The sequence below is a fragment of the Sceloporus occidentalis genome, unplaced genomic scaffold (assembly GCF_023333645.1).
Source record: "Sceloporus occidentalis isolate IW3139 unplaced genomic scaffold, rSceOcc1.0.p SCAF_3, whole genome shotgun sequence".
Taxonomy (NCBI): Eukaryota; Metazoa; Chordata; class Lepidosauria; order Squamata; family Phrynosomatidae; genus Sceloporus; species Sceloporus occidentalis.
In genome coordinates this window covers 200,428,307-200,442,119 of record NW_028316983.1, presented here as the reverse complement: position 1 = coordinate 200,442,119, position 13,813 = coordinate 200,428,307, and the positions used below count along the sequence as shown (strand labels likewise).

General features: G+C 36.3%; 1 protein-coding gene across 6 annotated transcripts in view; it reads left to right on the top strand.

Moving 5' to 3' along the window:
• Positions 1-13,813, top strand: part of PLAG1 (PLAG1 zinc finger) — a 44,772-nt gene that overhangs the window by 26,047 nt on the left and 4,912 nt on the right. Inside the window, exons 2-3 of one of the 6 annotated variants that reach the window (XM_089517341.1) lie at positions 6,426-6,529; positions 12,962-13,320. In XM_089517341.1, coding sequence (XP_089373467.1) covers positions 13,079-13,320 — 242 coding nt within the window. In that variant the 5' untranslated portion in view covers positions 6,426-6,529; positions 12,962-13,078. Of the gene's footprint in view, positions 1-6,425; positions 6,589-12,961; positions 13,321-13,813 lie in introns of those variants that run through there. The other 5 variants (XM_089517342.1, XM_089517340.1, XM_089517344.1 and 2 more) reach the window with 5 other exon arrangements.

Below are 13,813 nucleotides of genomic sequence, written 5' to 3'. Positions count from 1 at the left end.
TTTCCAGCATATTCTGAAAGCCGTATAATCATGGGTGCCCTGATGAGGTGAAAAATAATTAACCATACTTTTAATAAATACTTTTAATAGTTGAAATACTCAAATAATATGAGTGTTCTAAATGTCTTCAGCCACACTTGAAGTTCCATGACAAAATTATCAGTTAGATGCATCTACACATAATGAAATAATATCGAACTACATTTAATAGAAAAGCATACCACATTAGCTGTGATACTGAGGTATGGCTGTCATGATTGTCAGATTTCGATACTTCTAGAATTGTCCATGGTTTTAGATGGGCTATAAAATTTTGATGCATTATTTTAATATTTCAAATTTTGCAGTATTTCATAGCATCCAATGGATATAATTTTCAGGCAGCACAGGAGGGTAAAGGATGAAAGTTTTGTTGCACTGGCAGTTGGACACTGGTACAACATTGAATCTACACCCACTGTATTTTTTCTTGGATATACAAAACCATCAAAAGCCATGTTAAATACAGCCTAACTGTGCATCCTCATTGGTATATTGTTGGTAAGCCTAAAAGGCATCTGTGGGTTGTTTTAAAGGAAAATAGGCAATAGATGAGATCTCTTGCTATGCTGCTCCTTGGTCATTTAGAACTTTGATGTTTATCATCTGTCCAGTATGTTCTGACTGTTATATCTGTTCTTTAATAAATGTATTAATGGAGCTACTCTTTTTAACAAATTTTATACTTAATTATGGTGGTTGCACTAGGTCAGTGATGGCTAACCTTTTAGAGGCCGAGTGCCCAAACTGCAACCCAAAACCCACTTATTTATTGCGAAGTGCCGTGTCCCTCTGACTTTCCAGTAACAAACTCTGGCAAACTCTATGCTGAGGTGACGGTACACATGTCCACAGAGATGTCTCTGAGTGCCACCTCTGGCACATGTGCCATAGGTTCTCCACCACTGCACTAGGTAGTTAGGCAAGTGCCTAATTCAGTGTCACATATTGTATTTGTTGTTGTTGTTGTTGTTGTTGTTGTGTGTCTTCAAGTCATTTCCGACTTAGGCGACCCTAAGGTGACCCTATCTTGGGGTTGTCTTGGCAAGCTTCTTCAGAGAGGGTTTGCTATTGCCATCTTCTGAGGTTGAGAGTGTGTAAATGGCTCAAGGTCATCCAGTGGGTTTCCATGGCTAAGTCAGGATTCAAACCCTGGCTTCCCAATGTTGTAGTCCAATGCTCAAACCATTACACCATGTTTGCCCTCCACATACTGTCTGCTGTTTGTTTTAAAAGATTAATGTGCAACATTCAGTCTGCACAGGTTAGATGCATAGAAATATAGTTTTTTGTGGATTTGTCAGGCTATGTGGTTGTCTTCTGGAAGAGCCACATAGCCTGAACAACCCACAAAAAAATATGGATGCTGGGCATGAAAACCTTTGACTTCACATAGAAATATATATTTTTAAACTACTTGTACAGCTTTGAAACCTGTTCAGATTGTACATGTAAAATTGATTCAGTTGGACAAGCAAATCGGAAACAACAGGGCTGTATTTGCTGGCTTGGTGGAAAAGGGACAGGGAAACCTCTCTGTCCTATCACAAACCCATGGAAGGTGTCTGTGCTCAGAGTTTGTAATTCATAATCAGCCTTCTGCACAACAGTCTATTCCATTCAATAGTGTTCTCTGAGCAGCATTTTCCGAGAGTTAAGAAAGGTTCCTGTGGGGAGGAATGGGCAGGAAAATTGTTTCCACCAGTTCTGTTGCATATGCCTATATCTGGACTCAGCCCATCAGGCTTCAGAAGAGGAGGAGAAAAGAGAGTCATGACTGTCTCATAGCCTCTTTTAAAAGATTGGCTGCCACCCCACCATCACCTAGTTACAGCTATTTCATCAGTTTGAAAAACAGTAGGAGGGATTTGGTCATAAAAGCTGTTAATTTGTAGAAATTATGCCATTGCACCCCTCATTCCTTTTTCTTTTGCATGTTTTATCTTTTGCATGTATAGGCAGGGATTTTTGTAAACTATACCAGTAGCATTTTTGACCAAAGTGTGAGGTAATGATGCTTTAATTAACCTTTTTTTTGTTGTTATTGCTTAATTAATTAAGTATCTTTTGTCAACAATTTTCAAATATATGCTTATATCTTTAAAAGTGCCAAACAGAAAAATCTGACTTTATTAAGTGCTGCCATTGCCAATTAAATCCATTTTATTTCGAGCCAGTAACACAATGAAATATGGAAAATCAAATGCAGTTTAATCCTTCTTCAAGACACTATGTGCTTGTGTTTGATTTTGGCCTTAACAGATCTAAATAGTCAGCTGTATTCTTTCCATAATACGGAGAAACTTAGCTCACCATTACAGTGAGAATGAAGGTCAGATAATATACCAGCAGCAAGAGATTTATACATTGAATGATCATTATACTAATATATACAGAAGCACTTCATATTTAGATGAGTCCCATACAAAATTGGGCTAGTTCAAACAGATAAAGGAGATGCCCAAATCAAAGTAAGACTTTCAAAACCATCTGTATTTCTATATCCCTGAAAATTTGTCAGCTGTTTAGATTTGGAGGGACAAGAAACACAGGCATCTGTCTCCCCCAAAATGATACATTCTCCCAAAGCTATTCATATGAGGAAAAGGCTAATTTGGGGCAGATATAATAGAGGTATAATTTTTGTGATTGGCAGCTCCTACCTTCTGATCACAGGGCTTCTGATCATTTTACCAGACCCAGAACTTTTGGGAAGTAATGTTGAAATAATATATGGTGGTACTATCCAGTGTTTACTCTTTTTTTTCTATTTCTCTTTCCTATGAACAGGGGCATGTCTGTGGGGCATGGCAATGTAACTGTGAGTTCTTTGCTGTGAATATAGGGAATGTTAAAGTCTCTCTGCCTTTACCTGTGTAAACTCAACAGCAATCATCCTTTCCTCTTCCTGTGACTTTGATGCCAGTTGAAGAAGGGAAAACGATACTGTTATTTCATCCTAATTTCCTAGACCCTACACCTGTCCTTTAATGGGTTTGCAAGTTTCTTGTCTAGCAACATCTCTTAAGACATTCCCATTTTTATACAAAATTTCTCCTAAATAATGGAGGTTGAAGAAGCAAATCTATGAAACACCAGAAATTTGAACACTTTCACAAAAAATAGTGCTATCAAGAAATTTTTGCAGGTTAGTTAATTATGGCCACTTCTGTACAGTTTCTAATTTTTATAACACCTCCCCCCAATCTTTCAGAGAATAACTAAAGCTTTTCTTTTTTGACAGCTTTAAATGGTAAAGGCTATTCTTACACAAAATGACTTGTGGTTGTTCCTTTGAAATTTTATGGGCTTAATCTCAGAAAGGGTAGGTAGCCCTTTTTAATTTGGTAAGAAGTTACCAGTAAATCATTTTTTTTCAAAAAAAGTCCTACAGCCTACATTGATTTCCAGAGGCATGAAGATTTGGAATTTCAACATAGAAGAGACTGCTTCAAAATGCAAACAGGATTTGGTGATCTGTGTGCACCTCTACTAATAAGTATTGTTGGTGTTTTATTGATTTATATAGTTTTACAGTGTTCTGGCTAGAGAGAGTATGTTTTTAAAATGATTTTTGTTGTCCTGTGAATGTTGTTAATTACCGTATAAAGTCAGGTTATGAAGTCCTAAAATGGAAGCAGGAAGTTTTGCTTGCCATATCTAGTAGCTTTCCTTTCTCATTAGTAATTGTGCAAAATAGTTATCATGCATCCTATCTTTTTTTCTATACTAAAATACCTGTCTCTACTTTTATACGAAAGGCAGTTAGTCACTCTGTCCTTTTTACTGCACATAGCAAGACACAAATAAAGCAGTAATTATTCATTATTTTTTAAATTAAAATGTCTTTCTTAAGACAGATCCTAACAATGTGTTTAACTGCCACAGTACACTAAACTGACTGAGTGAATCTCTCACTTTGACTCTAAAATCTTAAAGCTAATTCTAAACATATTGGTGCTCATTATGAATTATATGTGGCTTAGATTCAGGCTATCTGAAGGACTATGTTAGCTCATTCAATCTCGCCTAGGGTTTGAGATTTTTGAGGTGGCAGCTCTTCCCTCCCTCCTACAACCCTCACAGGCACATGTATGACAATACAAGATAGGATGTGTTCAGTTGTGGCCCCTATGCTCTGAAATTCCATTCCAAGGGAAACTAGACAGCTTCTTCCTTTGTTGTCTTTCTAATAGGTGGCAAATATTTTTTTTTCATTTTATGGATAGTTTGTTCTGTTTTTTACAGTAGCCTTTTGCATGTTATCTATTTTTTTCAATCTATATCTTAGTTAATTTTTAAGCTGCCTTGAGTCCCAGTATCTTCTAGTATTAGGCAGGTTTCAATGGTTTTCTGATTAAGATTTTAAGTCTTTTTAATTATTAAATACTCTCTGTGTCTGTTCTTCATTTATTTTTTAAGATCTTCCCCATCTTTAAGGGACGTCTTGTAGTAAAGTTATATGTAGTTACTGTATGTAGTATTATCATTTCAATCTTTTTTATGTTTTTCCTCTCTGGCTCTTTGTTCTGCTCATTTGGAAAATACCACTTTTGGGTTATCCCACCCTTTCAGCACACCAGAGTGCACAGGAGCATGGTTGAATGAGGGGGAATTGCTTGTTTCCAATTCTGCTGAAAACTATTTTGCCAGCAAAAGTCCACCATTGGATTGTAGCCATAAAAGTCCAATTACTCTTGTTTTCATGTCTGTTGAATATGTAGAAAACAATCAGCTAGCTTAGCATACTATTATGTATACTAAGGCTTTGGCTGTATATTGATCATGAGATCATTCCACTAGTGAAGACAATTCATAGACATCAGCTCTATATATTGTGCTGTGCAGACTAATTTTAACTATGAGAAAAATAGCATCTATAGTGCTAATTAAAAATAAGACAGTTAACGTTACAAGATTCTTAGAAGCTTGTAAATGGTTGTCTTTTTTTCAAATAGTATTTATTCATTTTTCCAAATAACAAATTAAAAATTTACATACAACAATCATACATGGAGTAAGAAGAGTACATCGATCTCTCAGAATGATCATACCTATGCTACTCCTTCCCATTCTGCCCTCTATCTCTCCTATTTCCCCTCCCTTCTCTCCTAACCCCCCCTCTTCATACAGTCTTCACTCACTACTTCCCTACCATCAGAAACCTTTAATTCTATATCAATTGTTCTAATTATCTAAAATAGAATTAAGTTCACGTCATTTACAATTTGTTTTCTGTTTAAATCAGAAAGAGAAAAATAAAGCAAATAGAATAACATCTTCACCCTAATCTCTACAATCTTAGCCTCAGAGTCTGTAACATTAGGATCATTACTGTTAAACAATGTAAAACTTCCCAGTTAATAAACCATATAAGTGTTAAGCATTTTTCCCTTAAAAAGAAGCTTGTAAATGGTTGTCTAATGTGTCTGAAATGATGTTGTTTGTACTGCAATATGTACTGTAATTTGATAGCAAAACTGGTTTACATGTCTTAAAACATTTTGAATTATGTCATGATTAAAACATGATACTGGTGCAGTCTCTATGTGCTGGAAGTCCATTTGCAATTCATATTGTATACCAGTCCACATAGTTGCCTATCATTCTTTTTTGTTTTAAAGTGGAACTCTCCACCCCTTTTCAAGATTTGTGGAGCAGTGAGATAAAGGAATAAGCTTTCTCTTTCACTGTTTTTCTGCTTCAGATTGACATAGCACTCGCACACAAGCCCTGAACAGTATATTGAATATATTTGTGATTCATAATCAAAGCTGGCTTATTATACAGCTATTACATATTGTAAACACTTTATATGGTAAACATTTTGCTTAGTTATGTGAATTAATTCCTATGCATTGACTGCTGCCCCACTTCTGTAGGATCAGGGGACATCCATATGCAGAGGAAAACAAAGGAATGAAGCATGAAAAAGTTTAATGGAAAGCAAATGGCAGGCAATGACTCATTTCATTCCTATTGCCTCTCAACTAATGTCATCACCTCACAGAGCATTCTTCTGAGCATATTCAGTGACTTACATTTATATGCAGAACTGTTCTGAATGCAATTATTCTGTTGAAAGCTAGGTATATGGATGCATCCAGAGGAAAAGTATACTGTTTGGACATCAAGATGGAATCAAGAGCAGGAGATCGGTTTTATTGACTAATCTATCTTATCTTGTGGCTTGCTAGGTTTATAACTTTTTGTGTAGAGCCAATACACCTTGTTCTTGGAAGCATAAAATCTGAGCCATGACCTGTGTAAACTATACTTATATCATAAGAAATTTGAGCATGGTCTATTTCTCTTTCCATGTGGCATCTACTTTTCTGAAGTTAATTTATTTACTAATGTCTAGTCCCTTCTCCTTTATTTTTCAGATCAGCAAAAATGGGAAGCACTGGATTCTGGTTTGCTCCTAGACATGTCAGTGGAACTGGTTAAGACCAAAATCTGAAGGTTTTTCTTCGTTATCCATCACCAGGTGTGCACTGAACAGAAGCTACCATAAATCTGTTTTGAGTATGAACACCTTTTAAAATGGTATAAATATATATATATAAAAGTATTGTTTTTGTAATATAGCTTTAATTAATATTTTATGCTGTATTGTTCATCCTACAGTTGTGAAAGAACCAATGTGAATAATAATATACTGAAGGTGGAAATGGGTAATGTTAATCAAATTTTTTTCAGCTGGTCTTTGAGAAGTGTAATATTTGAGCATCAATGTTAAAATAATGCCTGCATTGCTCAGCCTGTACATCCACACTTCAGCTAGATATACTCAGTGAAATATAAACTAGAGAATGATTTAACTACTTAAAAAATCAGCCTAAGAATAATAGAATAAGATTTAAATGGTTGGGCTCCAAAGGACATGTGCAGTGTTCTGCATGCACAACAAGACTTTGCTAATCCTGCTTTTCTGATGCAGCCCATTATATGCATCTTCCACTATCTCCCCCAACAATAAACAGTTAGCTCTAGAAGTTCAAGGCACCTTCAATCAATCCAGGTACTAAGATTATAAGGGGAGATCAGTTGCCCTGCTGTTATTTCTGCATGTATAAAACTCTTTGGATCCTGCACACTGAAACTGCTTAATTAGGAAATAATATATCTATAATTAGTTTGTTCATATCAACAGAATTCATTCAATAGATAGTTCATTCCATTAAGATTTGGTTTAACTAAATTGATTTGATTTTTGCTTCAGCATGTGGTAGAATACCTGGAAATTTGGTCCTCCATTTCCTATAATCATTTCATACCTTTTAAACTAAAATGCTTCTCTGATCATTTGAGGTGGAAGACCTGCCTATGTACAATAGCAGGCTTATGTGTTAAGAGTATAAAAACTTCCTGTTCAAAGTGGAAATAGGAGTTCCCACTGGACAAAGGGAGAAAGCTGGGGGTTCTGACATTTCCCTCTGTGAACTTTTCTTACTCTTCTGGAGGATCCTTTAAACCTTCAAAACGTACGGGGTGTAGAGCTGCGCTAGAAAGGAAGAATAAATGAAAATAGCTGTCCCTCTTCTTTCTTTCAATGCTAGCATAAATCTGTTGCATGCATGTTTGGATCTAACCCAGTGTGAATTCAAAGGGAAGGAGAGGCGATAAGAGAAATGCTAAACTCACCCTCCTCCACCATCCCAACAATGCTTTGCACCCAGCTCCCTGTGTTTTATATTGGTATGAAGTTCTAAAGATTGTATCCATCATATTTTTCCAATTATTGCACAGTAAAGCTAAAAAATATTTCCGTGACTAGCAAGCATAAGAAATCCTTCACACTACCAGGTTCAACTATGTGATAGGAAAATATAATTTCTATCATAAGAAGGGAATAGGAGTCACACGACCTCCAAAAGTAGTTGGACAGCAACTCCCAGCATTTTTCATAATTAGCTGTGCTTGCTGGGGCTGCTAAAACCTGCAGTCCAGCAACATCTAGAGGACCACAAATTGCCACTAAGTTCTAAAGGCTTCCAGGGTCCCCTTCCCCTAATATTATGACTACATTAAGAAACAGATTTTTAAAAATATTTTTGCCAAACATATCAACTGATGTGGCAAAATGAAACTGCCATCAACACATACTCCATAGATCTACCTTCTTTTAAAGTGTTTGAAGATGATATAAGCTAAGGAAGCAATAAGCACAGTAAGATGTTTAATTATTCTTTCCTTCCTGATCCATTGATACATTTCTGTAAATATTTCTTGCATTTAATTATTTTTCTTTCTGCACTAACTCACAGGTTTGCATTGTGTTTTCCTATAGTGACCCACAATAGAAATTTGTGTATATGTGTTCTGCTTCTCAGCTCTCAGTTTTGATGTACTTTCTTAATTTTCTGAATCGGTTTTATTGGTAGCCATAAGGAGATGTTAGGAAGATGGGAGGCCACAAATTAAACCGGTTCCATTTTCATTCACATTTAATATGTGATTGATTGCTTTTGTTGTTAACAGAAAACTACTAGATGGATTACTTTTGATTTCCTGTACCTAGTTTAGCTAGAAACTTCAATTTATGACACAGTAAAACACACAGGTATCACTTGCTTGTTGTGGAGCATTCAAATCAGAGCTCAGTTGTTAATTTCAGTTAGAGTAGGACCATTGACAAGGAACTTGTTAAGTCAACATTTATATATATTCCATTGATTCTATTAATATATTATAGTTGGGACTAACAATTGGATTTAGGCCTGGATTTCCAGACCGATCATAGTGTTCTTTGTCACCCACATTTGGGTTAGTATCTCAGTTGGAACACTCAGCTGTATAAAATATGGTCAAAATAATGTTTGACAAATATACTGAATTATATCTGTAATGATACTAGTGAAGAGCAACATTATTTTCTTTCTGTCATTTTGTGAACTCTTTAAGAAGTTTCTAGAACTATTTCCAGCTTTTGTAGTGACTCAACAATAAGTAGGTTATCAGGAGTCACCAGGGGACTTGATTACTCCCATTTCTCAGATGAGGGTATTTCTTCCCCTGTTGAACTATGATCAACATTGGATCATATTAATCCATAGTATGGTACTAAGCCACTTTTGTAAAGACTGGTTTGTAATTATAACTGCAAATATTGATTTACTGCATTATTGAGCAAAATTGTTAATATAAACATAACATCAAAAGTAGTTAATCCTAAACATGAAATACAAGAATATGTTTCTAATTAAGACACAGAGAGGAATGTATAAACTCATATGACACTAATAATTGCCTAACCATGTCCAAACTGAGGGGTTCTGAGCAGAGATTTGAGGCAAATCTGTAGACAGGGAACTTATTCTGAGGGAGAGGATAAGACTTATCTATACCCACCAACATCTGAGAGGTGGGTTTGTATGGATGATCCCATTAGTTCCACCATTTTTAAATTCTTTGGTTTTAGAATTCACATCCTTCATTAAAAACACCCCAGAGCCCACATCTTCACTTGTTTGAGTTTTGTTTCAATTATTTTAAGAATTCACTTCACAGCTTGGAGGCATCCTTTCTATCTCACAAAGTCTAAAATGTAGACACAGCATACTTTGAATTGGTAGTATGAATGACCCCTTTGCAGATAAGATGAAGTTGCAAGCTGTATCAAAGGAGCATGGTCTGGATCCTACTTCCATCTTTATTTCCACAAACCCCATTTTCCTGCTATGAACATCTTAAGCTCAATTTCCTTTTGGAAGCTTGTAGGCTCCATGCAACTCCCCAGCTCCCCTGCCCCACTTTTTCTCCCACCTAAATGCCCTTGGAGATATGGAAGAAAAATTTGGCACATTACATGGAGCTGGCCATTTTAGGCCAGGAAAGACCTACTTTTCAACAAGTGACTCAGAATTTGATTTCGACAGAGAACCAAAAACATGGAGAAATTGCCACCTACATATTCTAGCAGGCATCTGTGGAAAACACAAATATTTTTAAATGGTGGGGGTGCCTCTGAGGTTTCCAGAGTGGTCAGTTCAGCCCCCTAATCCCTTGTAGATACTCAAATCTTATGTAGGAACTTGTGAATCTAGAATTTATGGATGGAATCCAATCAGTGTTTCCCAGCGAATAGAAATCTTTCCCTCACCCATGTAGCTCCATTTCTCCCAGCACTCTGTGGAGGGTCCTCACTTTCCTTGGGTAGAATTTGGGAAATATGGAGGATATCAGTAGTTCCTTCCTCCATATTTCACTGACAGAAGGCTTCTGTAGGAGGAACCCTTGTTGGATTCCATCCAAAGGATATTAACAGTTGTTACCATGCAGATCAAACCGCATAGTAAAGATAATTTATGCCAAGAGGAAAATGTCCAGGAGAAATATTTGCCCTCTTTGGTTAATTACCTGTACAGCGAATTTAGGGGGGAAATAAAGATAACAGTACCAAATGCCAAAAGCATTTCTTATTTGGACATTAATTAAGGATGGTAAATCTCAGTTTCTTCAAGTCCCAACATACATCAAGAAGAATTAAGAAATTTGTTCCCATAGTTCTAAGACACTTACGACTTTTTGCCCCATCTATGATAGAAAACTGCACAGCTTCGCTATTAGGTGAAACGGATGGGTGGCTAGGAGTGGCCTCTGTTATTGTGTCCCAATCTGCCCGAGGCTACAGCGATAGGGCGGCCCGCTCCCAAAACAGGCCACCAGCATGGTCCCCAATCAGCTGCTGGCAGGAATGTTTTGTTTTTACTGCTCCTTTTGCCAGGAGGTGGCCTCAGAACAGCCTCTGGCTGCTCCAGGAACATACATCATGTGCATGTTATGCCCCCAAAGCAGTTCAAAGCAGCTCCTTTTGACCTGTCTGCTTTGGGCCTATGAAAGCTATGCAACTTTCCCAGAAAATTCCACAGTTTTTAGAAACTATGCAGCTCTTCCTGAGAACTGTGCAGTCTACCCTGAAAACTGCATAGCTTTTGATATTGAAAGAACTGCTTTTAAGCAACTGTGTGTGTGTTTTGTGCAAGATTGCTTTTTTATATATTTTATATATTTATATATTAAACTGCAATGTTGCACAACAAAAATACTGCACAACAAAAATAGCTTTGTTGCTGATTTTGTGCAATATTTTTGTCATTGTGCTACACTGCTGTTTTTTGGGGTGGGGGTGGGGGTGGGGGTGGGCATAGAAAACAGCAATGTTGTGCAAAGACAAAACATTGCACAAAACCAGCAGTGTTGTACAACCAAACCATATGTGGCTGCAGCTTCAGTTAGCCCAAGTTTTCTTTTCCTACTCCATAACATTTGGGTTTTGCAGCTTTCAAAAACCACAAAGTCTCACCATGTTGTTTGTATAATGGTATAGTGTACAATTTAATTTGACATTTTCAGCACTTTCCCAAAGATATAATGAAAAATAATGTAAGCTGGGGAGAGTTCCCCGCCTTAGGATGTTGTGCAGTTTTCTGTATAGTAAATAAAAACTGTAAGTGTAAGTTTTAACTGCAAAGCTGCACAGGTTACCAAACATTTGCACAGTTCTAAGAAACAGCACAATTTACATTGTGCCAAGAACAAATAAAAAGTTTAGCAGTTTGCAGAAATTTTTGACATGCTATTTTTTCTTCCTGCTTAAATTACCTGAAGGGTTGGAAACTCCCAATTCAACCACAGTTGGGAATTGACAAATTTCTGTTCCATCCTCAGTATTGATGGAGTCCGGGGTGGGGTGGGAAGCCAACAACATTTTTTTGGATAACCTATAAATTCTACACAAGTTTTTCTTCCCTCTTCTGGGGTAGGTTTGATTTTATTGTCATCTAATTTTTAGATTCCTTATTTAAAACAAAAATCTGTAATCCCCTCCCCCCCAAAATAAAAGATAAGCAAAGTTACATTGCACATGATGTATGCAGTCATTCACTTAAAAGAGATGGAATAAATCCTGTTATAGTAGCTTCTTTGCTTATGCTTATCTTTTCTCATAAACTGCATCTCTCTGTTACATAGCTTCCAATCTGTTTCTTTATTAGTTTCTTTGCCCTTGCTGTCTGTGGTTCCATCTTAATTTTACTACTTAAAATATTGTAGTGGCAGGTTAAAAAAACATTTCTCACAAATTACTAAAATACGAATTAGATAATATAGATAACTTGGTTGAAAGATTGCTAGGTCTGTGGCTAGTATATGGGACACAAGAATTTTAAACAGGTATTTGTCAGTGAATTCTAATTTAGGTAATGAATATTAGAGCCATCTATATATTTTGAAAAATCACATGCTACAGCCCACTGAGGACTATAACATGCCATTTTTAAAGGTCCCTGTACATACAAAACAAACGTATCAAAGAAGATGGTTTGTTATAATAACAGCTATTTTCTTGAAAGCGTTACTGCCAAAGGCAAAATTAATTTGTATGTGGGACCGTTCAGATACACAGTTCTTCTTCTGAATTCTGCAGTAGTACAGTCCACAGAGTGCTGTACCATGGGCAATTGTCATTACTCTGTACAGTGTTTTGGGCTATAGTACTTATGAATGAGGGGTGTGTGTCTTTCTTTAGTAGATGGCATGCACTTCTGGCCATATCACTTTTGATCTGATAACAGGTTAAGAGGCTTGAAAATTACTGAAACAGCTTTCTTTAAATGGGTGCACAGCCAACTAAGTTTTTAGATGCTTGAATACATTCCTGTAACACTGCTTTAGTATTTGAAGAATCTATTTTTTTAAAAAAAATCCAAGGTGAAGTGTTAGGGCACATGTGGATCTGTCCATCCTGAGCAGTGAACTTTGAGCTGTGATAAATAGCTGAAATTAGTACAGTATACATTTATTACATTAGACCAGCTGAACCTAATTTTATATAAGCTTTATTCAAAAGCATCACATAGCAAGTAAACTTCAAAATTAAGTGTAGTTACAAATAGTTGTTTCTTATTTTTTTTTCCAGTCCCCTTTTGCTTTCTTTAACGACCACATGAAACTTGAGAAGCCATCTAAAGCTAAATCATTTAGTGGAGTTGGGCAATTCCCAAGTGTCCAACAAGAAGGCCTGGTTTAGGCTGCGATGGCCACTGTCATTCCTGGTGATTTGTCAGAAGTAAGAGATACCCAGAAAGTCCCATCAGGGAAACGTAAGCGTGGTGAATCCAAACCAAGAAAAAACTTTCCTTGCCAACTGTGTGACAAGGCCTTTAACAGTGTTGAGAAATTAAAGGTTCACTCATACTCTCACACAGGAGAGAGGCCCTACAAGTGCACACAACAAGACTGCACCAAGGCCTTTGTTTCTAAATACAAATTACTAAGGTATTAAACTCTACTTATTTTTCAGATTATATTATCATTTGTTGGCCATTTTAAGCTTTGTAAACGTATATGTCTGTGTACAGCTGAGGTATTTTCAAGGAGGAAATGTTAGTTAATATAGATGTGAGACTGTAGAATTGTAAACAGTGCTTAGTTTTATTAACTAATGTCTGAGGGTTTTTTTGTTTGTGTGTGTGTTTTCAAAGAGGAAATTTAAAGTTTTGCAGTTGTATACATTTGTTCCAAAGAAGTGTATGGTCTGAGTTTCCATTTTGGCTATGGAACGAACTGAAGTATTGACACATAATAAAATACATTATTAAAGTAACTTAAAATCATCAAACTAAAACATAAATTGAAATTAAATGGCTTGTAAGGTGTGAATTGCTATATTGACATGTGATACATATATATATATATGGTCTGTAGTGATGTCTCCTGAATAATATATTCTTATAAAGAAAATAGCTTAGTATTTAGCTGCTATTAAATC